Source organism: Salvia hispanica, chromosome 1 (genome assembly GCF_023119035.1).
Source record: "Salvia hispanica cultivar TCC Black 2014 chromosome 1, UniMelb_Shisp_WGS_1.0, whole genome shotgun sequence".
NCBI lineage: Eukaryota > Viridiplantae > Streptophyta > Magnoliopsida > Lamiales > Lamiaceae > Salvia > Salvia hispanica.
Genome location: NC_062965.1, coordinates 24,255,392 through 24,282,633, shown reverse-complemented (window position 1 = coordinate 24,282,633; position 27,242 = coordinate 24,255,392). Strand labels below are relative to the sequence as shown.

At 32.5% G+C, this 27,242-nt stretch overlaps 1 protein-coding gene across 1 annotated transcript; it reads left to right on the top strand.

Annotated features, from left to right (window-relative positions):
* Nucleotides 1–23,805: 23,805 nt before the first annotated feature.
* Nucleotides 23,806–25,103, top strand: LOC125193050 (putative UPF0496 protein 5). Its single transcript, XM_048090798.1, has 2 exons — nucleotides 23,806–24,370; nucleotides 24,452–25,103. The coding sequence occupies exons 1-2, from the start codon at nucleotides 23,987–23,989 to the stop codon at nucleotides 24,896–24,898; spliced, it is 831 nt and encodes a 276-aa protein (XP_047946755.1). The 5' UTR covers nucleotides 23,806–23,986; the 3' UTR covers nucleotides 24,899–25,103.
* Nucleotides 25,104–27,242: the final 2,139 nt, after the last annotated feature.

The following is a 27,242-nucleotide window of genomic DNA, read 5'->3' as shown; positions in this document are numbered from 1 at the left end:
TCATTCCCATGTTTGAAATGGGCAAGACCAGGCTTTTTAATACATCTCTAGGTTAAGCCCAGTCTAAACCCACTTTATAACTGAGTTGGACTTAAATTGGATTAGGTGTAATTCTAAATAGTTTCGTACTCACGTCCCATGAAATATGAAACGTTTGTTTTTCGTCACAAAAGTTTATGTAATATGTTGTTTTGTGAGTTAATGAAGATAAAATAAAATAAGAGATAGAGGAAAAGTAGAGATGATTGTATTTTCATTTTAAAATACATTTCATTTTTAATGGATTTTTATATAGTGTTTTTGTGAGTTAATAAAGTTTATGCATTATCGTTTTACTCAATGGAAACAACACCGAGTATTTGTTATTAAAAAAAATAGTAGGAGTATTCTTTTCGAATATACAAAGAGTAATCTAATTTTTAAATTTATCACATCCATTAAAAGTAGTCTCACTTCTATTTAATTTAAAAAAATAACTAAAATTTAGGGTGAATCTCGTTGATCCAAAATGAATGCTATGATTTGCATTTGGTCTTAGAACTTTAAGGGGCACTAATACACAAAAAATCGTAACAACGATAGAAATAAAAAAAGACATAAATATTTGGTATATTAAAACTAGTCCAAACTATTAATTTACCCTAATAACTGAAACATGTTCGTGTAAGACATGCATGTTGTTGACATTTTCTCTCTTTTCTTTTCTCCTCTTATTTAAATACTACTTTCTTCTTGTTAATTAGCGACCCCTCCTAATTCTCAACATCCAAGAATTTGATAATAATAATCACAAGTTTGCCAAGGTTTGAGATAATTTACTAAAATTTGACAAAGTTGACAATAAAAAAGGTACTGGTGTGTGACGAATGCTTAAGCCTATCTAGTCTCTAGAGAACGATATCATGTACGTGCACAATTCAATATGATCAGCCATCAGAAAACTGATATTCATGAAAAAATATGATATATCTTAGCTCAAACGAAGATCGAAGATTAGAATATTAGTGTTGAGATGTAACGCCCCACTTTTTCAAACCCTAATTTTCGGGTTATAAAATTTTTGCATTAAATGCCTTAAATGCTATGATATGTGGATTAATTGATGAGTAATTAATTGTATGGTGTCTTTGTGACCTAATTGCGTATGAGAATTGAGTTTGAGTTGAATAGTCAACTTGTTGATAATATGACGTGGCGTTGAAAAGTCAAAGATGTGGAAAATATGACATGGCCGCGGAATGGTCAAAGTCGTGGAAAATGTGAAGTGGAAGTGAAATTCGAATATGTGAATATTTGATGCGGAGTAATATAATTGTGGTGAATTATTTTCCTAAGGGATGAGTGAGAATTAAATAGAAGCATTATTTAATCATGTGGAATTTTCGATCTCTCCTATTTTATATGGAGAAGGAATCATATTTTTCTTGGATTTAATTATTGCTTGGGATAATTATCCGAATTAAATCTAAAGTCCGATTATTCCTTATTAATTGGTGAAATTTTCGGCCCCTATATTGTCTTTAGGGGGATTTTCGAAAATCCCTTGTGATATGGGAGAAGGTATTATTTTTATTAAATTACTTGATCCCTTGTTTATTCTCTTCCAGAAATAAATTCAAATATCCTAGCATATCTTGCCAAATCTAAGAAGATCTTACCATATCCTAATTAAATTATGATTTATATTAAGACTCCCTTTGAAGATTTGAAATACACGCCTATTTCCTATTATTTGGGGAGGATTTTATTATTTTCTTGCTCCGTGATATATTATTCTACTCCGTGAAATATTTAAATTTAAATCATAGGCTAATTGAATAGCCTAGAATCGAAATTTCCTATTTTTCCTCTACAATTTTCGGCTACTCCAACAAACAAATCTCCTCCAAATCTTTTATTATTTAATTGTTGGAGTATATCTTAACCTCTATAAATAGGAGAGAAACCCTAAACCTAATTCATCAAAACCGACGCCCCACTCCTCCATATTGTCGAAAATCTCTCCCCACTCTCTCCAAAATTTCTTCTACCTTCTTCAAGATTTCTTCATCAATTGAGAAGAATCCAAGTTGAAGTTCAAGAATTTATTGAAGAATCAAGGCTATAACTTGTTTCTACCGATTATTCTTTTGGAAAAAGGTACTTTAATTTTGATCTCCTCTTCTTCTACCGATCAATCGGTATTCTTGAGTCCACATGCATTTAGATTGAGTGAAGGGAAATTAAATTGGTGAATTTGGGATGCATGGATGTGTGTGTGTGTGTGGCCGTGTGTGTGTGGCCATGTATGCGTGTGCGTGCACGCCTCGAGAGGCATGCACATGTGTTGTGTTCGTGTGCGTGTGTTGTGTGTGTGGAACACTCATGCGTGGCACGATTTAATGGTGAATTTGGAGTTGTTATTCGAATAAAAATGATATACTAATCGTACCTTGATTTTGGATGATGATATTAAAGATTTTATCGATGGGAAAAAGGGAAACGTGAGAAAATGCATGATTTGAAATCAATGTTAGAAACTGATTTGTGATACGCCTAATTTAAAGGTGATATTTCGCGCTCTCAGCGTGATAAACGAGGAGAAGAGAATACTTTCGAGCTAAGTCGACAAGGTGGGCTTTCTTTTAAAATAAGGACATTGTCCTAAACTGATATTGATGAGAATGAGATATGTGTTATCATGCCTTGATTTGTTTTGTCGTGCCTATCCCTCGTGGCTATGCCACTATTGATTTAATCGAATTCGGATCCTTGTAGAGCCGCAAACTCTACTTGGGTTAGTGTACATCAATGTTAGACCGAGAGTCAGCGTACGGGTTGGCCGGTCTAGTGACCTGGATTGCGGCCGCATTGCTTGTCTTGTAGAATGAGGATATGGTAAGCGTCGATGTGAAAAATGGTTGCGCGACCGTGATATTTGATAAAGAATATATTTTGGTGCCTCGGGTCTTTCTAAAGTTAAAACCCCGACGGACACTTGAAAATGGCATGATAACTATATTTGTGATAAAACTGTTTTCGGCAATGAGTCCACTAAGTATGATTATAAGTACTCAGCCCTGCATGTGTTTTCCCTATATGCAAGTTGAGCGGTGGCGAGCGGGCGGCGGTGTTGAGTAGGAAATAATAACATGATCTGTTGGAACTTTAAGTGTCGTTGTGTCTCCATACATAGCTTCACTTCTCTCTTGATCGCTTCCGCTATATTATGAAAACTTATGATCTTTTTGGTTGAGTTGAATACTTTTATTTCGTGGGAATATTTTGAATATGAAATAGATGAGACTATTTTAGAACCTTTGCTATTTCGGAGCATTTATTGTGATAGTCTTTTGTTGGATTTCTTTGCTAATGCATTATTTTTTTCCTATATAATTGTTCATTAAATGTTTTGGTTAAATCCCTTTTTAAATGCAACCCTAGCCTATGATCTTTGATGCATTTAAGTCCGTCTAGTTAACGATCGCCGCATTTATTATACCCTAGATGGGCGGGTCGTCACCTGAGACCCTTTATATTGCAGTTGCAGTCAGTAAACCTATATAATATTAGGATAACAACGACTATTCCTTTTATCCCACATTTTAATTAGTTAAAATGGTAATATTTCGCTTTCATGCATTATATAAAAACTAAAGACATGCAACTTGCTACAGGAAAATAATATATGGTGATTTGGTTTTATTGACTCGGAGTTGGATTATACGAGACATGAATTAAATATATTAATTAAATAATATCACATTTTCGTATTAATTCAAGAGATGTGAATATGATCATTATTTATTGCAGTTTGCTTTATAATTCTCAACATATTGATCGAAAAACCTTTTATTAGTCGCCTTGTTTTCTACATAAGTTAGAATAACTATATCCATTAGTACTACAGAAAACAAATTATTTTGATTGGTGTAAAAATTTGATTAAGAAGAACGGAATATGGATGACAGAACGACTGAACGGCATATTTTTGAACAAATCTAAAATAATAGATTTAGGGGTGGCGAAACTGGTACCAGCACCCGATTTTAGCCAGAATATCATTCCCGATACCTGTCCCGCATTTTATCGGATAATCCCCCGTATCCAACACTGCAGGTACCGACCCGAAACTGCATTTTTTTTTAATATATATGTCACTCTAATACTTATATAATATATGTATGTGTTTGTGCTAATATATACGCGCTTGTACCTATATATGTGTGTGTATTGTTATTCATCATCAACAACAAGTATTGTTACGTTAACAGCAAGTAGTATTCTTTTATACATATTCAAATGCACCCTAAATATATTACTATATACCATGTGTCACTGTGTGCTGTTACATTAATATATATGCGTGGAGCCATGGAGGTGGCGGGTAAATGTGTTATGAGTAGATGGAATGAAATTAGAAGTGAAATTGGAAGAGAGGTCAGAGGTAGTAGAATTTAGAGAATAGTTTATTGGATATTAAATATTTGAAACTAGTAAATTAAAACTAAAAATTTGAAAACCTTAACTGTTAAAAAGTCGGTGTTCTCGGGTTTATTGGGTATACCCGCTCGGGTATATATCGGGTATATCCGATACCCGCAAACTATAAAATACACTACCCGACCCCGCCCCGTTTCCCGACAAGTATTAGGCCGGGATAGGAAACTAAGAGATGTTTTAAGTCCATTGGTTATTTAATCAATTTTACCACATATTTAAGAAACTAAGAATCAATTAATGTTTATAAGTTGATTTTCAATGTAAAATATTAGCAAAAAAAATCGATTATGTATATACAATAATGTACATTTATCGCTTACTCTTTTTTTTTTTTCTTAAATTTATGTATTTGTCAACATCGCACAGTTCTTTTAATCACATAAAACTTTTGAGTTTGTCGACATGGGCTCTTTGATAGAAACCGAAAAACCAGATGAATCAAGTTTTGGTGTGGGGCCCTAGTTAGTTTTGCTTTAGAAAAGCGAAAAACCAGATGGAATCAAAGGTTCAATTAGTAGCACTTAATTATAGAATTATTTTAATAATTATGTACATAATCAAGCCTGGAGTAAGTAATGATGCGAATTTTTTATATCCAAATTTTATTTTTATTTTATTTCTTAATTTCAGGTTTTGGAGTGTTACATTAAGAATACTGCTATTCTAATTTTTTGTTAATCATTTTAATTCTGATTATTTTTTCATAGCTATAGAATCTAACAAAGTTATTAAAATCAATAATAGCATTGCAGAATTAAAATGAATAACTATATAATACTATAATTACCAAAAAGATTAGTACAGTAATTTTTTAAAAAGGAAGTCCTGATTAAAAGTCAAATCGCATAAAAATGATTTACCTGAAAAGGTTTACATTTATTTTAATATAAAATATAATGTAAAACTACTGCTGAAACCGGGGTTACACGAATTAGAGATTAACTCTGGAACTGCCACGTTATTACACACTAGTGTTATCCCACGTGCGATGCACGTAGGGAATATTTTTTCATCATACAATTTTAAATTGTTAATTGATTAAATAAAATAAGAAACAATATAACTATATAAGATTTAAAAATATAAAAATATACTATATAATAACAAATCAATAATTTTATACTCCTCCATTCATTTTTACACCTAAAAACATAAAATTAAACATATTCAAAATGGAATCAAGACAAACACAATTATTTGGACAACGATTATATCAAGTATTGACACTTTCGAAAAATATGTTTAAAACAATCCTTCATATCTTTCTACTAAAAAAAATGTAAATCACACTTTTAACAAAATAATGAATCGATAACTCATAATATTCAAACCGTCAAAATTATGACCATAAAAAAAATCTGAATGATAAACTACACAAAAATAACATTACCTTAATGGGTTGAATTGACATTATTACATTATGACTTTTTAAATGTTGGACATTTGTCTTTATTAAACGTGACTTGTTGAAACATCTATACTATTTTTTACGCTACTTTATAATTCGCAAAATACTGCAACTTTTTTTTTTTGTAAAAATATATTTAACTACTGAGCATGTTCACCTATAGATAAGATAATTAGATTCTCCATATAAAATCAGTTGTATCCCATGACAATTAAGTGATAATCCTAACTTCAAAGTATTAGTAAATCAAAATTTGGTAGTAGACTATTTTATTTTATTCGAACAACTAAAAGTTTGATCGACTCGATTTTGCTAGGCTTAATTATCTCATTGCAAATATACATATATACGTATATATACATGAATTTATTAATTCATCATAAGTGATCAAATATTATTTTTTGTGACACCACTTGATAAAATAGCGCCAGTGACAATGTAAATATACAAAAATAATAAATTGTGAAAGGATGAAGATAGATATTAATATATGTTTCAATTTAAGGATATTACAAATCCTCCCTCTCCAAGAATTGTAGTAAGAAATATTGTGATAGAATTCTTAAACCATATATACATGTGGTACTCTAACTATTGCAATCAAAGAAAAAACAAAACAATAAATGTAATGGAAAGTGAAAATTATAAAATAAACATAACTATTAAGTTTAGTCGAGAAAAATCATCTTCCCGCAAGACAAATTACATCATGGTTAGTGCTCTCGGATTGACATATCATCTCCAAAGATGAAACGACTTTTTCCTAACGTATATTGCATCTCAAATCCGCTAGACACGATGAACTTGATGGGGCTCCAAAAATTGAGCAATACAATGTTCCTAAAATGTATAATAACATGTTGAGAACTTAAAAGAGAATAGAGAATGTTTTTATTGGTGTGTAATTCATCCACAATGCAATGTCTTTTATAGGCAAAATAGTAGAACATTAGTGATCATAGAATTAAAATTAAAATATTATAAATTATAAAATTAAGACATGGAGGTTACAAATATTAATTTATGATTTAATGCGTAAACATGAATCTGCCGTTTCACGTTAGCAGTCGCTATTTAGTGAGATGCACGACCTATGAATTAAGTTTGTATTTGAAAGTTTTATGCATTTGATAGAAATCGTGTACAACCCTCAAGAGGTATAATTATTCCACCAATCAATGGCAATATTAATGTCCGTAAATATAAATATGAACCGTTTCATTTTTTATATTAATAATGACATATTTTATAAACATTCAAATTCATCACATAACTTGTAAATATTTCAAAATGAGCTCAAAACTGGGCTTTTATATATGTATAAATTATAAGTAATTGTATTAATAACAAGTTAATGTAAATTTTAAAACACTATAATTTTTCTATGTTTTTTTTTCTATATGTACGTGTCATTCGCTAGGTTATTACTCACTTTCTCATTATCATCTCCTGTAATCTATTTCATCACTGAATTTTCTGCAAAAAAGAATTTGTTTTCAGTATGATTTCTTGCTTTTTATCAATAGTATCATTTGATATTTAATCACATTACGCATTCTTTTGTGTGATTGTTATGTTACTAATATTTTTTGTTGTTTTTACCAGACGAGATGGTTGGAAACCATGCAAATGGAACTAATCTTCTTAGTGATCTACAAATTACCACAACTTCATCAATCAAAGGTTGAAATCATGGAAGCATTCCCCTTGCCAAATTTGGTTTTGAAATTGGTAAGTATTTTATGAAATTTTATAGTAAAAACGCAAAGTTGTGTTCGCATTGTTCACGAATGAAAATATTTCTCGAAATTGCAATATAGGGTGTGTAGTTGACTTTTGTTTGAAGTTCTTATCTACATATGAGAGCAAACTGGCCTGATGAAGAAGATGGTGACGATGCAAGACGATGAAAGTGTTGGAGACAATGAGCGGAGAAAATGATGGCTATTGGGGATAGATGGAGGCCAATGGGCGGTGAGCCAGAGCTACATGAGCATAAATGATTCTAGATTCTACAACTCCCTCCGTTTTTTAAAAATAGGGATGAAGCGGCACGGGTTATGTAACAGCCCGCCCTCCTAGGGTACAATAAATGCGGCGGCTGCTACCCAAAACCGACTCCAAAGAAGTAAACATAGGCTAGGGTTTCTGTAACGCCCCACTTTTTCAAACCCTAATTTTCGGATTATAAAATTTTTGCATTAAATGCCTTAAATGCTATGATATGTGGATTATTTGATGAGTAATTAATTGCATAGTGTCTTTGTGACCTAATTGCGTATGAGAATGGAGATTGAGTTGAATGGTCAACTTGTTGAAATGTTGACGTGGCTATTGAATAGTCAAAGATGGAAAATATGACGTGGCCGTTGAAAGGTCAATGCGATGAGAAAAGAAGAGGAAATATGAAGATGATTGATTGGGTGTGAATTTTGATGCGGAGAAATATAATTGTTGGTGAATTATTTTCCTAAGGGATGAGTGAGAATTTAATAGGAGCATTTTTGAAAAATGTGGAATTTTCGGCCATCATGATTATTGGAGAAGAAATCCTATTTTTCTTGGATTTAATTATTTGTTTGGGATAATTATCCAAATTAAATCCAAAGTCCAATTGTACTTAAATTCCATCATGGAATTTTCGAAAAATACTACCTTTGATATCCATGAGATTTTCGAAAATCTCATAGTTTGGAGAAGAGAGAATTATTTTATTATTTGATCTCTTATTTATTCTCTGCCATGAATAAATATAAATATGCTAAAATATCCTAGCATATCTTGCCAAATCTAAGAATATATTGCATATCCTAATTGAATTAGGATTTGAAATTCAAATCCCTTGGGAGAGTGGAAAAAGTCACGCCACTTTTGGCTATAATTGGGGAGATTTAATTATTTATTCTTGCTCCGTGATATATTATTCTACTCCGTAAAATATCTGAATTTAATTATAGGCTAAATAAATAGCCTATAATTTTCGAAATCCTCATTCTTCTCAACCAATTCAACGCCACTTCCCCAATATCTCTCCCAAATCTTTTATTTAATTAATTATTGGGATATTATTATTGGCACTCTATAAATAAGAGAGAAACCCTAACCCTAGAGATCACAAAACCGGCGCCCACTCTCTCAAAAATTTCGAGATTCTCTCCTCCACTCTCTCCAAGTTTTCTTCAAGATTTCTTCATCAATTGAGAAGAATTCAAGTGAAATTCAAGAGATTATTGAAGAATCAAGACTAATTCCTTGTTTCTACCGTTCGTTCTTTTGGAAAAGGTACTTTAAATATTGATCTTCTCTTCTTCTACCGATCAATCGGTGTTCTTGAATCCACATGCATCTAGAACGAGTGAAAGGGGTTTTAATTGGTGATTTTTGCGATGCATGGATGTGAGTGTGTGTGTGTGGCCGAGAGTGTGTGTGTGCACGCCTTGATCGGCGTGCACAAGTGTGATGTTCGTGTGCGTGTGTTGTGTGTGTGGAACACTCATGCGTGATACGAATTATTGGTGATTTTGGAATGATTATTTAAATAAAAATGGTATGTTAATCATACTTTGATTTTGATTGATGATTTTGAAAATAATCGATGGGAAAAAAAAAGGGAAACGTGAGATCATGCATGATTTGAAATCAATGTTTGAATCTGATTTGTGATACGCCTAATTTAAAGGTGATACTTCGCGCTCTCAGCGTGATAAACGAGGAGAAGAGAATACTTGCGAGATAAGCCGACGAGGTGGGCTTTCTTTTAAAATAAGGACATTGTCCTAAAATGATATTGATGAGAATGAAAGATGTGTTATCATGCCTTGATTTGTTTTGTCGTGCCTATCCCTCGTGGCTATGCCACTATTGTTATAATCGAATTCGGATCCTTGTAGAGCCGCAAACTCTACTTGGGTTAGTGTACACCAATGTTAGACCGAGAGTCAGCGTACGGGTTGGCCGGTCTAGTGACCTGGATTGCGGCCGCATTCCTTGTCATGTAGAATGAGGATATGGTAAACGTCTATGAGAAAAATGGTTGCGCGACCGTGATATTTGAGAAAGAAGATATTTTGGTGCCTCGGGTCTTTCTAAAGTTAAAACCCCGATGGACACTTGAAAGTGGCATGATGATAACTATACTTGTGATAAAACTGTTTTCGGCATGAGTCCACTGAGTATGATTATAAATACTCAGCCCTGCATGTGTTTTCCCTATGTGCAGGTTGAGCGGTGGCGAGCGGGCGGCGGTGTTGAGTAGGAAATAATAAGATGATCTATTGGTACTATAAGTGTCGTTGTGTCTCCATACATAGCCTCACTTCTCTCTTGATCGCTTCCGCTATATTATGAAAAATTGTTATCTTTTGGTTGGGATGAATACTTTTATTTCGTGGGTATATTTTGGATATGGAACACTTGAAAATATTTTGGAACCTTTGCTACTTTGGAGCATTTATGGTGATAGCCTTTTTTTGGTTTTCTTTGCTAAAGCATTATTCTTTTCTTATTTAATTGTTCATTAAATGCTTTGGTGAAAATCTCTTTTCAAATGGAACCCTAGCCTATGATCTTTGATGCATTTAAGTCCGTTTAGTTAACGATCGCCGCATTTATTATACCCTAGATGGGCGGGTCGTTACAGTTTCATTTAAAGAGTATTGACCAAAAGAATGGAAAGAGATATCAGAGTATTAAATGCAACAACTTAACCTAGAAGATTAAAGGAAGAAAGATATCATAAATGGCGATCAAAATATCTAGTGAGCACGGCTCATTATCCCAGACGAAATCACAAGAAATGACTAAGGCTTCAAACCGAAGGCAAGATGCAAATATTCCAAAAAGACATTCTAAAGTATATCAAAAATTCAGCGGAAAACGACCAAGAGAAAGTATAGCTATGTATGAAGACACAACTACGCTTGAAGTTCAACATATCCTTTTTAATTCATTAATCTGCTCAACACCCGCCACCACTCGTCGTCATTCAACCTGCACATAAGGAAAACACATGCAGGGCTGAGTATTTTGAAATACTCAGTGAGCTCGTTGCCAAAACATTTTATAAGTTATGCCACCCTTACCAAGTGAACTCGAGTTTTAAGCAGTTATAAAAGAATTATCACGAGTATCACAAAATATATTTTTATAGACTGGCCAGTCAAAATAACCTCCCATTTTCTCATCAATTAACAATCATTCCATGGTGCGACGAAAGTGTGGCCACACTTTTCGCCCACGAGACCGGCCGACTAGCAAGGACGGCTCCCGATCCCATTGTGTACACAGCCTGGTAGGGCTTGCGGCCCATACTCAGACCCGAATTCGTATAAGCAGATCAGATATCACATTAAAACAAACATAGGTATGGCATAACAGTTAAACCACCCTTATATCTCCCAACAACATTTAGATAAAATAAAAGAGAGTTTTTAGAGTAAAGCCCACCTCGATTGCTTAGTTTTCAAGTAGTTTCGCTTTTCCGTTATCCGGCTTCGCAACCAAAGTTTCACCTTTTAATCACATAGGCACATATCACAAATTAGGTTCAATACTACTCTTACTCATGCATGTCTCATTACTTTTCCCCCTTCCCAACGATTTATCTTATCATTACTAATCAATCAAGATCATGTTTATCACACCATATTATTTAACTATCAAACACACACTACACCACACAACAACACACACATACACACGGTACACACACACACGCCACACACACACTCGGCACACACACATACACACGTTCCCACATCCCTTTTTATCCCTCTTTCACTCTACTAAGATGCATGAGGGTTCAAGAAGACCGATTAATCGGTTGGAAGAAGAAAAAGAAGAGGTAGAAGAAGAACAAACATAACTCTTAAACAAAAATACCTCTTTAGCGAAAAACAATCGGTAGAAAACAAGTATTAGCCTTGATTCTTCAAAGTTCTTGGATTATACTTCAATTTCTCCTCAAAGGATGAAGGATTAATGGAGTAATGTAGAAGAAAATTTGAGAGAGTGTAGGTGAGTGAGGGGGCCGAAAATTTGGGGTTTAGGGTTGGGGTGTTCTCTTATTTATAGTGCTCAACAAGATCTTTAGGTAATTAGAATAGAATATTTGGTAAGATCTCATTCTCCCAATTAAATAAATAAATAAAATAATATTGTGAAGTAGGGAAGAAGAATTAACAAAAATAGAAGATGGCAATATCTCCTAATTTTTGAAAATTAGGCTAGGTAATTAGCCATGGTTTTGTTTTTGGTATATTTTCCAAGTAGAATAAAATATCATGGAGCAAAATAAAAATAAGGAAAATCCTCCATGAAACAAGATAAGGGGCGATTTCTAGCCTTTTAAATAAGGCATGGATTTTTGAATATTGACTAAAATAAAGTAAGGCAAGATCTCTTGAAGTATGGAAAGATTTGGTAGAATAATTAAATTCTAGATATGGAAGGAAATCAAGTAAGGAATCAAATAAAATAAAACAATTCCTTCCTTCCCAATTATAGTGATTTTCGAAAATCACTAGAAGAATAAGGAGGCTCGATTTTTCCATCTCTAAACAAGGAAATAATTGGCTCTTGGAATTTAATTGGATAAATATCCCAAGGATTAAATAAATTCCGGAAAAATAGAAATTCTTTCTCCAAGGGGTCTAGGGTTCGAAAATTATAAGAATTAGGGTGACAAGTATTTATGGAAATTTTCTCTAATATTCTCACTCACCCATGAACAATTAAATTGCCACATAGTCTCATAACTTAATATATCACATGCCACATCATTAAATTAAATAGGTTTGACTTTTCAAACTTTCAACACAAACCCTAACTCAAATTGACCATATCAACTCATGAAATAAAAGCATTCTCGATGCCACGTCATCAACAATTAATTCTAGGGCTCAAAAATTAGGGTTCTAAAATCCGGGATGTTACAAGTTATAACGCACAATTTGGTAAAGTAAGAGAGGAGAGGGGGAGAAAAATTCGTAAAGTAAGAGAGAGAGAGAGAGAGAGAGAGAGAGAAAAATTTTTTTGGTAAAGTAAGAGAGAGAGGGAGGAAAAAGGATTGGAATTAATGTTAGTGGATCATGGGATCCACTTTAAAATGTTAATTGTAGTGGTATAAGTGATACATAAATTGATGAATAGAGGTGTAAAGATTTCCTCAAATAGAAAGTTTGAAAGTTGTTATTTTTAAAGAACGGACTAAAATGGAAAGCGTTGCTATTTTTATAAAACAGAGGAAATTTTTTTTGTTGATTTCTTCATTTCTTGGTTGCATTTTAGTATATTAATTTTTATTAATGAAGTTGATTAATTTTATATTGTTAACCGATTTTCTATTAGTGAAATTATTAAATGTTATATGACTAATAATTAAACAGATTGATTAATCTGTAATTAATTCAAATATAAGTATAAGACTAAAATATTAATTATTATTTAAAAAAGTCCATAAGACAATATGGAAAGATATTTTAATTTTTCAACATTACCAAAAAATATTAATAATATAATCAAGAGCAATTATAAGGTTTTAAAATATAAATTAAATTAATATTAATACAATTACTTATAATGTGCAATAACCTTAACATAATCAAGATTGCTTCGTAATTAATGTTATTAGTTTGTATTGTATTAGTGATTTAAAAACTTTATATAATTTTACTTTTTTCCACAATTTATTTAACTTATATTTTCAATATAATAAGAAAATTTCATAGATCGTGCAACACACATGGATGATACTAGTTAGGGGTATAAATTCGGGTATCTGCGGGTACCCAAACCCAAAAATTCGGGTACCCGCGGTTACCCAATACCCGACCCGTATGTGAATTCGGGTACCCTAATACCTGATGCGGGTACCCGAACCCAACTAATCGGGTACCCATAAACCCGGAATTATTATATTTAAAATTTATTCTTTTATATAAATTAAATTGTGATGAGAATAGAAATTATTAAAAATAACACAATACTTATCTATTTATTGATTATAATATATATTATATAAAATAGACATTAGACAAATAGACACTACTTAATTTTAAAATAAATTTTTTTTGTTATAAATTGAAACATAAAAGAGATTAAAATATTTTTTTAAGACATTAAATGAACATGTAAATAAAATGGAGAAAGCATAACTAATTAACTACTCCATCCGTCCCGGCTAAGATGACACATTGCTTAGCCGGCACGAGATTTTAGGAGTTATTGGTTAAAGTGTTTAATTGAAGAGAGAAGGTGGGTGTAAGTATTAAACTAGAGAGATAAATAAAGATAGATATTTTAATAGGAGTGAGAAAAAATGGTTGAGTGTGCTAATTGGAGGAGAAAGTTACCATAAAAAGAAATGTGTCATCTTAGTTGGGACAAACTCAAAAGGAAAACGTGTCATCTTAAGCGGTACGGATGGAGTATATATTTTCAAAAGATAACAAGTAAGAACATAAATAATGCAACATGAACCGAACACGAATGTAAAGAAGTATTAAAGTCGAGATAATAGAACAATAAAATGTCAAAGCAACCAAACATAATCTAAATAATATCAAAGCAACCAAACATAATCCAAATAGTAAACTAAGAACTTTATAACCCAAAATATTTATCACAAATACATAATTAATCGGGTTTAATCGGGTATTGTTCGGGCACCCTAATACAGGTTTCAGGTACCCTAAACCCGAAGAATCCTAACATTAACTACCTAAAACCTATCGGGTATTGGGACTGGGTCGGGAATACCCGAAACCCGCGGATTAAATTTTCATGCCTAATACTAGTATTAGTAATATGCAAGTTATGGATATTTTCTACTCTATATAAAAGTGTTTAAAGTGAAACTCAGTTTTTACTAACAATATTTCGATCAATTTTTCTTTCTATTTCAATAACTCCTAATTATGTTCTTTGTGATGACTAGTGGGTATTATACTTTTAAAATCCTATGTCGCATCCGGTTCTTGTTTTTGGGTCCCGTAGCTTCATTCTTGTTGCATTTTGTGACAATTAGGGGTTTTACCTCCTGGGTTTTATTTCATCATCACTTAATTAAGTTCTACTTCCGTCCAACAGTCTTGGTATTGTGGGTCCAATAGCTTCATCCTTTGCTGCATTTTGTGACGACTAGTGGACTATTATTTCGTCAACTCTTAATAAAGGAGATCCCACCAATCCTTGTCTTGTGAATCCAATAGCTTCATCTTTTGCTGCATTTTGTGACAACTAGTGGATTTTTATTTCATCAACTTCTAATAAAGGAGGTCCCACCAGTCCTTGTCTTGTGAGTTTAATAGCTTCATCTTTTGCTGTATTTTGTGACGACTAGTGAATTTTTATTTCATCAACTTCTAATAAAGGAGGTCCAACCACTCTTTGTCTTGTGGGTCCAATAGTTTCATCCTTTGCTGCATTTTGTGACGACTAGTGGATTTTTATTTCATCAACTCCTAATAAAGGAGGTCCCACCAGTCCTTGTCTTGTGGGTCCAATAACTTCATCCTTTGCTGCATTTTGTGACGACTAATGAATTTTTATTTCATCAACTCCTAATAAAGATACCTCGTGGGTTTTATTTCAACAACTCCTGGGTTAACATAACTAACTGCAGCCTGCAAAATAATGGCTCTTTCTTGTCTTGGAGAAAGGAAAATATTTTTTTTAGTGCAGAAAAGTACACGCATGGAATTAAAAATTGACTTAAGCGTGTGAAGTTGTATCTCTTATATTGGTTTTCGATAGATTGTACTAACCCTTTTTAAGATTATCTTGATAATATAAAACATGTGTTAAATAAATTAATTGGAACAGCTTCAACAGTTTCTCGCCAAAATCAACCCATAATAGCATTTTTTGAATATCTCCACAAGTGTCCCTTTAGATATTGATAAATTACTATCGGAGCCCTTCCTCTCCCACTATTACAAGGGTGTATCTACGTTGGAAAGATACTTTCTTTTCTTTTTATATGTATAATAAATGAGCTTTAATAAGATTCTTTTCAATATGTGGTGCTCACTTAATTAAACACTCGGGCAATATTTTAGTAATACACTTCAGAGCTCATTTCTCTAGAATTTTCTTTAGTTTCTATACTAAATTAAATATTGCAGCCTAATTGATATTTCGTTCGTTTCATAGTATTAGAGACATTTCTTTTCGGCACAAAGATTAAGAAAGAGATATTAAATATATTAAGTATAATAAAATAGGAAAGAGAGAATAGAAGAAAGAATGAAGTAAAAAAAAGAGGACTAAAGTAAGTTAGGGAATAAGTGTTACTTTTTGAGAAACTAGTATTATCACCCGTGCTATGCACGGGACATATATTCAAATAATGAAAAAAAAGTATAACAAAAATATAATGATTTTAATTATCAAGAATATGTGTTAATTACAATAAGTTTTCACAACATTATAAACATTTACAAACATTATACCCCCTCCGTCCACAAAAAATAGAGCATATTCATAGTTTTCAACAAATAATAACCCTACACATCATTCCACTAACACTACTTCTCAATTACTTTTTCTCATTTTCTCTTATTTTTTTCCCTTCTCTCTTACTTTACCGATTCTACATTAAAACTCGTGTCATACACCAATTGCTCTATTTTTTTTGGACGAAAGGAGTACTTAATAATAAAAAGAGAAATGTACTCCTCCAATCCCACTCTAAATAAAATATTTTACATTCGACAAACGATTTTACACAACTTTAATCTACGATATGAGTGGAGTATAATAAAATAAAACAAATGACAATGAGGAAATGTGTGAATAAGGATCAAAGAGCAACATTACTTATGATTATGGAATTTTGAATGGAACTATCAACATTTGCTACACAAAAATAAATTAATATCAGTAGGATCGAAGACAATAAAATATAATTAAATAATACTTAATTCAAATAAGAAATATTAAAAATAATTTATAAATAATTCAAATATAGGAAAGATCACCAATATCCCAAAATTCCATAAATAAAAATAAATTGATAAATATTTAAAACAAATATACTGAAAACATTAGATTAAGAACTTAATCTATATTAATTGTATAATGAAATTTGTTATTAAATATTTTTGTCTCTCTATTACCGTTATTTATATTTTTAGAACATATTTGATAATTTATGATTTATGTCTTATGGAGAGACAAATAGGTTATTTAATTTTTAAAAAATTACTTATTTGATAATTTTCACTATGATTCATGACTTAAGGAGAAAAAGATACAAAGACAAATTTCTCTCAAAAAGATAGAGTAATTTACGGTACTCTATTAGAAATGGGCCACTCACCCCTTAAAAGGCCTCATAAGGAGGAGAGTTATCCACACTTATATAGATTAAATTGGATCATCACCAAATCGATGTGGGACAGAATTGAGAGAATTTAACATGCTCTTTATACTTTTCTAACCACACAAAACATAATACAAAACAAATTTCGAAACTCAAATATGACATCCTCTCCTATATATGATGAAACTTATCTAAAAGGTTCGCCATGTATCGGTTGGATCGAAAAGTGCATTATTTTATTTCAATAGTGCGATGAAATGAAAACAGAATTGTTGTTCTAGGCAATGACATACTTGCAAACAGGGACGGATCTATTTGGAGTTCACAAGGGGCAAATGCTCCACCTAGAAATAATTTATGTATACTACTTTTAATAAGTTAATTTTAATTTTTTTAAAATATACTTATTTTTGTCCCTTCTCAATGTATTAAAATATCTTTATTTATATTTTTGCTTCATCCATGTAAAATTTCTGGCACCGTTCCTGCTCGCAAACACAATCAAATGATCAGATCACGTGACCTTATTCACCGAACTTTAATATAATTACAAAAGTGTTGGACGGATGAATATGTTGAAAGAGGAAAAAAGTCATTAATTATAAATTCTTAAAGTTAGTGATAGAAAGATAACGTATATGTGTGTTTCCTATTAAAATATTAATGTATAACAGATAGGAGTGAAAAGATATGGAAAAATAGAATATGTATTAGAACCAAACAAAAAGGAAAAAATGTAACTAATCAAATGCTAAAATAAAAGCTCTATATGAAAATAATATTCCCTCTGTCCACAAATAATAAGATCTATTGTTGTTCGATACAAGTTTTAATATAGAATTGGTAAAGTAAGAGAGATGAGGTGAAAAAGTAGGTAAAGTAAGAGAGATAAGGAGAAAAAGTGAGTAAAGTATGAAAGAGGGAAGAAAAGTGGGAAAAGTATGAGAGATAAACTTTCTATTTTTGGAAAGTGATCTATTTTTTGTGGACGTCCCAAAATGACAAAAATGATCTATTTTTTGTGGGCGGAGGGAGTAAGACATAAGAAAAAAAATCAAGAAAAAAAATAAAATATGTAATTGAAGCAAACAAAAAGGAAAAGAAATAGCGACCAATCAAATGCTAAATCAAAACAAATGCTCTATATGAAAATCATGAGACAAATAAGAAAAAATAGAAATGATATAAAGCCATAAAATGAGTGGAGATTTTAGGGGGCTTGTGCATCTCTTGTTTGAGGATGGTATTTATAGAGAAGAATTTGGTGGTTTTTGGCTCCACAATTTCTATTGATACCGTGTAATAGCATAATTTATTTATGATTTATTATGTTACACAGCGGATTTAAATCCAAATCAAAGATATTGTGTATTACAATTTCATGTGGCGGACTTACTTTCTAACTGATTGCTATGTAGGATTATTAAATAATTAGTCAAAATAATATGTTACCACTACACATTGAAAACCAATGAATCGACGTGTATACCAGTTGGTCAATATATGAAGCAAAATAGAATCCAGCATTTTAACTATTGGGCCAATATATTTAATCGCAGAAAGCTAGCTTTTGAGCCTAGAACACATTTTTTTATGCAGAATGGCAGTGGAGAATCTCAACATGCACAATGAATGCTACATACATGTTCCACCGATGTTTTAAAAATCGGATCAGCCGGTGAACCGGTGAGGCTACTGGTTCACGATTCAACCGGTCCGACCGGTTCAATCACTGGTCGAACCGTTTTACTTTGCAAATATAAAATGAAATATGCTCTTACAAAATATATTAAATTTAGTGAGTAATATATTACAATTAATATTAACATATAACAAAAACATATATTAAATATTTTAAGTAAATTAAATATTAAGAGAATTTAAAGTAAGTGAATGTTAAAATTTAAATATTTATTAAATATATAAATTTTTAATTAATGTAGCCGAAAAAGTACATATTTTACATATAATAAATAAATAGAATTCATATTATCTCAAAACATTTATATGGTGAAATAATATTATAGACAATATATAAAATTAAAATACCAATTTTTAATTAATTTGGATAAATATATACTATAATAGTATTATTAGTTATTACATAAAATTAAACTTGAATTATTAGTAAATATAGAGTAATAAACTATATTAATAATATATACTCCATATTACATCAATAAAAATAAAATTTAGTGACTTATAATTAAAATTAAACATATCATAACTAAAAATTATTTTAAAGTATAAAACTAAACACAAATTATTAATTTGTGTGGACAAAAAATTATAGAGTTAATATATAACAATAATTAATATTCACAACATTTCATTCAAGACCATGTGGTGAGGTGGTAGAGGTGTTGGTTTCTTACCTAGAGGTCTAGGGTTCAATTCTCTCTAGTCTCATATTTTAAACAAGCTTTTAAATATAAAAATCGGTTCCCGGTTTTCGGTTCAACCGGTCCGACCGGCCGGTTCCGGTGGTTCAAGGCGGCTCAACACACGAACGGTTTTAGGGGCTGAACCGGACCGGATCAGCTACCGGTTCGCGGTCTGACCGGCTGGTCCGGTCCGATTTTTAAAACACCGTGTTCCTCAGTGTATACAATATGGTCGGCTTACATGTCATCAAGTTTGGCGGCTTTATATATTTATAAATTATAAATAAGAAAATGACTCTACTGTGAAAAAAGGGGAGTAGAATATAAACGGCACTTTTAGCTTAGGTAACTAGGATTAGTTTTGTTTAAATTAATTACTACTAGTTTATTTCTAATTTAGTTCTCTATTTAAATATCATTTGAATTCTAATTTTTATTTATTCCATTTCACATACTAACTTAAATTCATAATATACGTCATATCTTAGATTTATAAAAAGAGTAAAAGCTAAAATTGGTCATGAACATATGTCATTTTATAATTTTGGTCCTAAACTTTATTTTTTGATTTTTTTCATCCTGAGTGAGCATTTCAAATCGGACAACAATTGGTCTTACACTAATTGTTCCGTTAGTTTTTAATGATTAACGGGTTTAATCTCGATTTTGACCAAATTAATTTACTCATTAATTATGAGTATTACTTACTCCCTAATTATATTCTTAATTATTTTAATAAGTTATCATTTAAAATATAAAACAAATAATATTAAAAAATAATATCTAAAAAGAAAATAAAATAGAATGGGTTATTAAAAAACATGGCTGAGTTGAATTTACGTAAATAATCCCCCTTTCGCATTAGTATTTTTTCTATTCTCTTCTTCCTCTTCTATTTTCGCTGCCACGGAGGTTCGCAGGGGCGGAGGCAGGGGGGTCGTCGGCCGCGGAGAACTGCCGGATAACCTCTTGTATCGGCCGCTCGACCCCTCGAAGTCCGCGCCTTGCCCCATCCCATCCCAGTAATGGCGGCGAGCCAGAGACCCATCTGCTCGCATCACATATAAGAAATAAGCAGTAGGCGGCGCAAAGAAGAAAAGATGAACTATTGTTCTGGATGTAAAATGGGGGAAAAGGTTCATGAGTTAAAAAAATAGAAGGGGGTCGAAGGCGGATTGATGGCCATTATCCATGGCGAAGATATTTGAGGGGGTGAAAGCGTTCCACGGCGCACCGCCGGTGCGCCGAGGAGGGGCCATTCTTGGCGGCGTGAGGCCTTCAGCGTCGAAGTAGGTGACATCCGCTCCAGATGCAATCAGAGAATTCACTCGCTCGAGCTCGCGGCCTCGCAGAGGGATTCTTCTGCTCAATTCTCCGACATATCTGGCGCCGTTTAAACCCTTTCAGTTTCAAAGAAGAAGGGCTTGTTTTAATATTTTTATTTGGTATTTTAAATGATAACTTATTAAAATAATTAAAGATATAATTAGGAAGATATAATTAGGGAGTATGTAAATTAATAGCTTAATTTGATCAAAATTGGGATTAAACCCCTTGATAGTAAAAAACTAACGGAATAGTTAGTGTAAGACTAATTGTAATCCGATTTGAAATGTTGAGGATGAAAAAACATAAAATATAAAGTCTATGACCAAAATCATAAAATGAGCATATATTCAAAATCAATTTTGGCATTTACCTTTTATAAAAATTGTTCCAATACATTTTTCAATTATTATTATTTTTAATATCTATTTTATTCCCCAAAAGCCCTGATCAGCGGATTTCTTACCTGAAACAGTGAATTTTTTAGAATGTTACAAAAAGTTTTGAGAGAAATAAGATAAATCTACTATTAAAATATCAAACCTTAAACATTAAAATTAATGGTCAATTTTTTTATTAAGAGTTCAGCCATATTATATGGGATACTAATCCAAATCCGATCTTTGTCTCATATAAAAAATTGCTCTTTGCACCACCACAAAGGGACTGTAGACTGCTTTCTACGGTCCTTTTTCTCAGAGTTTAATGATTTAATGAGGGAAAGAAAACTTTTAAATTGCTACTGAATTTCAGAATTTTAAAATTATATAGAAAACTGTATAATGTGGGGAGCAATTTTTGAGGGCTTATTTTAGAGAGATTTTCCTTATATACTCATTTTTTATCACATTCTAGTCAATGTATTTAGATTAAATACATCTAATATTTTTTTATTTCACACAAATTAATATACATTTTTTGCCGTGCATTGCATAGCATGGATGAGATAGTATTATTACATAAAAAAATTATATTTAAAATTTTAAAATAAATAGATAAGTACTAGTACTACAAGTCATATTCTAATACTTATAGCACCCTAATCTAAAATGAAGACCAAATCTCACCCTTAGATTTTAAAATGAGTGGATGAGATTAAATCTTATGAATCTCAATAAATAGTAGACAAAATATCAACAAAAGGGTAATATCGTCATTATGTTATCATATGATAATTTTCGTGAATATTTTTTTATATCAACATAGTGTATTACAAATATCAACAATATGACATAAGAATATCAACACCAGGAAAATATCAACACATATTTATTGAGATTTTACATGGTTTTATTGAGTTTTTTTATGTATTTGTTGATAAAAATCTGGTTATCAACATTTACGAAAACTAAAATAAAAATATCAAATTTCATCATCCGAACATCGTCGGAACATATGCAATTGAGATCTCGTTGGAATCCTTATAAAATTATCTTTAGTTTGATATATTTTTTGCGAAAAAATAATTAAATCGAGAGAGTTACGTAAATTTAAAGTTTTAAGATGATTTTAATGAGAGAGAATTGACATTATTACCCTTTCATTTTATTTATTAATTTTCTTAATTAAAAATATAATCCATGTGACATTATTTCAACCACTAAATTTTCTAATCCAATGGCTAAGATTTAGTCTTAGTTTGGAATTACTAATTAATTAGCAATTGATCACTCCCCCCAATACTATTAACTAATGTAATTGAGAAAAGGAGTAAAGCCCAAAACTGGTCCTGAACATATGCTCATTTTATGATTTTGGTCCTAAACATTATCTTTTGAATTTTTGGGTCCCAAACGTTTCAATTCGGATCACAATCGGTCCAAAATTAACTATTCCGTCAAATTTTAACGGTCAACGTTTTTAATCTCTATTTTGACCAAAGTAAGATGCTAAGTAACACAACAAAATTTAGCAACGGAATTAGTGACGGAACAAATCCGTCACCAATTGGGAGAAACTGAGCAGAATCGTGAACAGAGCAATCGTGAACGTATCGTCATATCGACGGCTGCTTCTCCTCCAATTTCGACACCAGGTACGCGCTGTCGCTGACGAACACGGTGCGGCCATTGTGGTTGAGGGAATTCCACAGTAGGGTTTCGTGGCTGAGCCCGAAGAAGAGGAGGTTGCAGGGGGCGGCGCAGCGGCGGAGCACGGCGGCGACGGTGTTCAGTTCGTCGCCGGATATGCTGCCGGTGGAGGAGGCGTTGAGGGCGGCGTAGTGGAGGAGCGCGTCGAAGACGGAGTTGGGGAGGCTGGATTTGGGCTGCGGCGGAGGTCTTCGACGCGGCGTCCCTGGTGGTGAAGAGGGTGAAGGCGAAGGTGAAGATGAAGAATAGGACGAAGATGAAGGCCCCGCCGGCGCTCAGTGGTGGAGAACGATGAACTTGGCGCCGGTCTTCACGTGGATGAAGGCAAGGTGTTTGATGAAACGTGCCGCAGCCGGAATCTCCCAATATCTCAATTAGTGACGGATTTGTTCTGTCGCTAATTCCGCCACTAAATTTTGTTGTGTTACTAACCATCTTAATTTGGTCAAAATCGAGATTAAAAACATTGACCGTTAAAATTTGACTGAATAGTTAATTTTAGACCGATTGTGATCCGAGTTGAAATATTTGGGATCTAAAAATTCAAAAGATAATGTTTATGACTAAAATCATAAAATGGGTGTAAGTTGAAAATCATTTTCAGTCTTTACTCTTAGAAAAGTAAAAAATATAGTAAAATCAAGAGTACCAACTATCAAAAGTATAAAAAAGTTCGCCACGCGTCATATCATGTGCACTTGAGACAAACTTTGCAACTCTGCAACTTTGCTGAGGAAGTTTCTTCCTTCATTTTCATGTGGTCACTATAGTTTGAAATTTGAATCTGTTCAGTATAAATAAGCATATCACATAAAGTTTAACTTATCAATTCTCTTCTTCTTCTTTAGCCCTCAGCCCTTCCTAGTTCTCACAGTCTAAGTCCTCCGAACATCACAGCTCTCCTCCCAACCAACCGCCACGCACCATTGCGAAGTCCTCCGGTCGCCGCTCATCACACTCTTCCAATTCAACCATGAAGCCGTCAAGTCCTCCTCCGCCGCTGATCATCATAGATCTAGGAAGCAACCAACTGGCGCAGCCCATTTCCATCATGGCTCAAGAATTTATTTCGGCGTTTCAGGATCTGCAGAAAGAAGATTCCAATAATAAGAAATTGGTGGATTTTGTCCGCAGCCACTACGACAACAGCCTCATCTCTCTCGAGTACTGCTCAGCGCTACGACGACGTCTCAACACTGCAAACGAGAATGATTCTCCTCCTCCTCCCTTCTCTCACAACTTCTTCCGTGATGATGTATCCCGTCTCGTTTCAGACCACTCAACGATTATGAATACGCTGAAACCGATGTGCGACGGCTTCAACAAAGAGCTCGACAGCATCGATATCTCCCAAAAGGTGTTGATAGAAATCCATAGGGTCCATCTTCAAATCCATATGAGATATTGTAACAGTTACTTTTGTTTCATTTGCCAACAGGTGTCTGCTTTTTTCTTCATCGCAGCGGTCATAATCTGCACGGCCGTGAGTGCGATTGCTACGGCGAATGCCAATCCCGAGTGGGCATGGGCGGCAGTGGCAGGGGCTTCGACAGCTGCCCCAGTGGCCTCCATTCTATTTGGCGCGCTAGGGAATTGGCGCCAATCAGTACTCTGCAAGAGTGAGTCCGCAGTCAGGAAACATAAGGAAATCATAACACATATGATATTTGCCGCCGATTGCGGCATACGAGATCTTGAAAAAATTCAAATAGTAGCTAGCAGTTTGGAGTCTGAGACCAAATCATTGTCGAAAACTGTCGACGACGGTGAGAAAATGGCGGCCGTCAAAAGGAGCTCTGGAGAATTACTACAGAAAGTTAAAAACTACAATAGTGACTTCAAGTGGGTTAAAATCAAAGTGGTTGGTATTATTACCAATCCCTAGCACTCAATTCATTTGATAATACTCCCTCCATTCAAAATTAGCTAATACTCAAGGTTAATTAAAAGGTTAAAAGAGGATAAATAATAAAGGACTCAAGTTTTAATGCAAGGGAAATTTTTTTCCCTAAATTAGAAAGTTCATTATTAAGGGAGGAAGGGATATCATAGAATGCTTACAAAGCTAGAGGTAGAGTTAAAAAACAGTCTAAAACCCCTCAAACAAAAAGCACTAATATTAGTATATATGTAAACATATTCAATACCTTACGCGGGTTTTACCTGCATCAAAGCAAGACTAAATTTTCACTTCTTAATCCTGCCCATACTTCATCTTATGATTTGATTCCATGTTTTCAACATCAAATATATAACAACAAACCTCAAATTTCCAAGCTAAGAATTAACACAGATCTATTTTCTTGTTAGTATACCATTGTGTCAACCGAGGCAGCCAATTCACTCACCCAAGTCTCAACATAGACTTTAGAGATAAAAACGGAGTAGCAGATTGAGAAAAAGTTTACCTTTAATCTCCAACAATTTATGAAATGGTGCATTTCAGTTCAAATCCAAAATTCGAAACTGTAGCAGAGGAAGGGCAACTCAGTGTAGGAAAAGTGGCTGTCGTCGGCAGTCTCCGGCGGAGACGAAAGAAGAAGTAAATCTCGTTGACTTTTTCTTTATCATCATTTTTCTTTTCTCATCCTTTTATAAGGAGTATTAATGCATAGACATTGTAATATAAATGGACCAATTTAGATTTGGGCTTGGGATTTATTTGATTGGGCTGTATTTATGTGGATGGTTTTAAACAAAATCGATCATCCGATACTATCCCAACATTATTACTCCATTTAAATTTACGGCAAAAAGTCCTACTCCCTCAGTCCAAATGTTTTAAAAACAAGACCAGCCGGCGAATCAGCGTCGTTACTGGTTTACTGGTTCAACCGGTTCACTGGTCAAACCACCGGTCGAACCAGAATATTATTATAAACATATATAATGAAATATATAATATATAAAATATATATTAAATAATGAATGATAAATGTAATTAATAATTTATCACTAAAACACATTTAATATTATGTATTACTTATATAAAAATATATTACACAATGAATAGTAGTAAAATATATTGAATATTAAATTTATACTAATATTTTTTATAATAAAATATATTTTAAATATACTAAAATTTTGTTGATATTTTATGATAAAAACAAATAAAGTTCCTTTTTTTCAAAATATGTTTTATTTGAAGCAATAATATAACTTATATATAAAATGTAAATGCATACTATATACATTAAGATTCAATAAATAACAAAATGCAATTAATAATATATAAAAATATTAAACCTTATGTATAATTGATTATGTATAAATAATATTAAAATTTAGTGAGTTCTAAATATAGTTATAGATAATATAATTGATAATTATTTATTAAATTTGGATTATAAGTTAGTGTAAATAAAAATTTATCATATTTAATATATAAATTTAGTTAATGTTCATGTCATATCACTCAAAGCTTTGTGGCGGAGTGGTAAAGGTGTTACTAATTTTAAGCATTTTTAGTGAAAACCGGTTACCGGTTTGCGGTTCATCCGGTTCAAGGGGGCTCAATGTAGAGGCGGTTTATATGAGCAAACCGAACCGGACTACTTACCGGTTCATGGTCCAGCTGGTTGAACCGGTCGGTCCGGTCTGGTTTTTAAAACACTGCTCAGTCCCCTATTGTGTCCTAATTTTCTATTTCGACCAGTCTCTTATTAAATTTACAACTTCACTTTTACTTGATAATAGACTGCATAATTTATTTTATTCATATTTTATTATAATATTCTCTTCGTTCATCATAAGCGAGCCACTTGATAAGAAAGAAAATATTTCACTGACATACTAAAAGTCTACTACACCATAAAAAAAATCTTATGGATAAAAATGATTACTAAAAAGAACCTATCTCAAAGAAAACAAAAACTGAAAAAAAAATATTATTTCTTCCATTTTAAAAAAATATGTACTTTGGGTTCGGCACTAGTTTTAATACTAAATTGGTAAATTAAGAAAGACGCAGAGAGAAAAATAATGAAAGTATTGTTATTGAAGTATGTGTCCCACCTTATTAGAGAGAAAAAAGTTTTCAAAATTATAAAATGCATATTCTTGTGAGACGGACTAAAAAGGAAAGAGTGCATATACTTGCGGGACGAAAAGAGTATTATTTTATAATACTCCGTTTGTTTATTTATTTATAAATTCTATTTCAATATACTAGAAAAAAAGCCTAATACTACACCAAGTTTGTGGCACTATTACACGAATCTTTCACC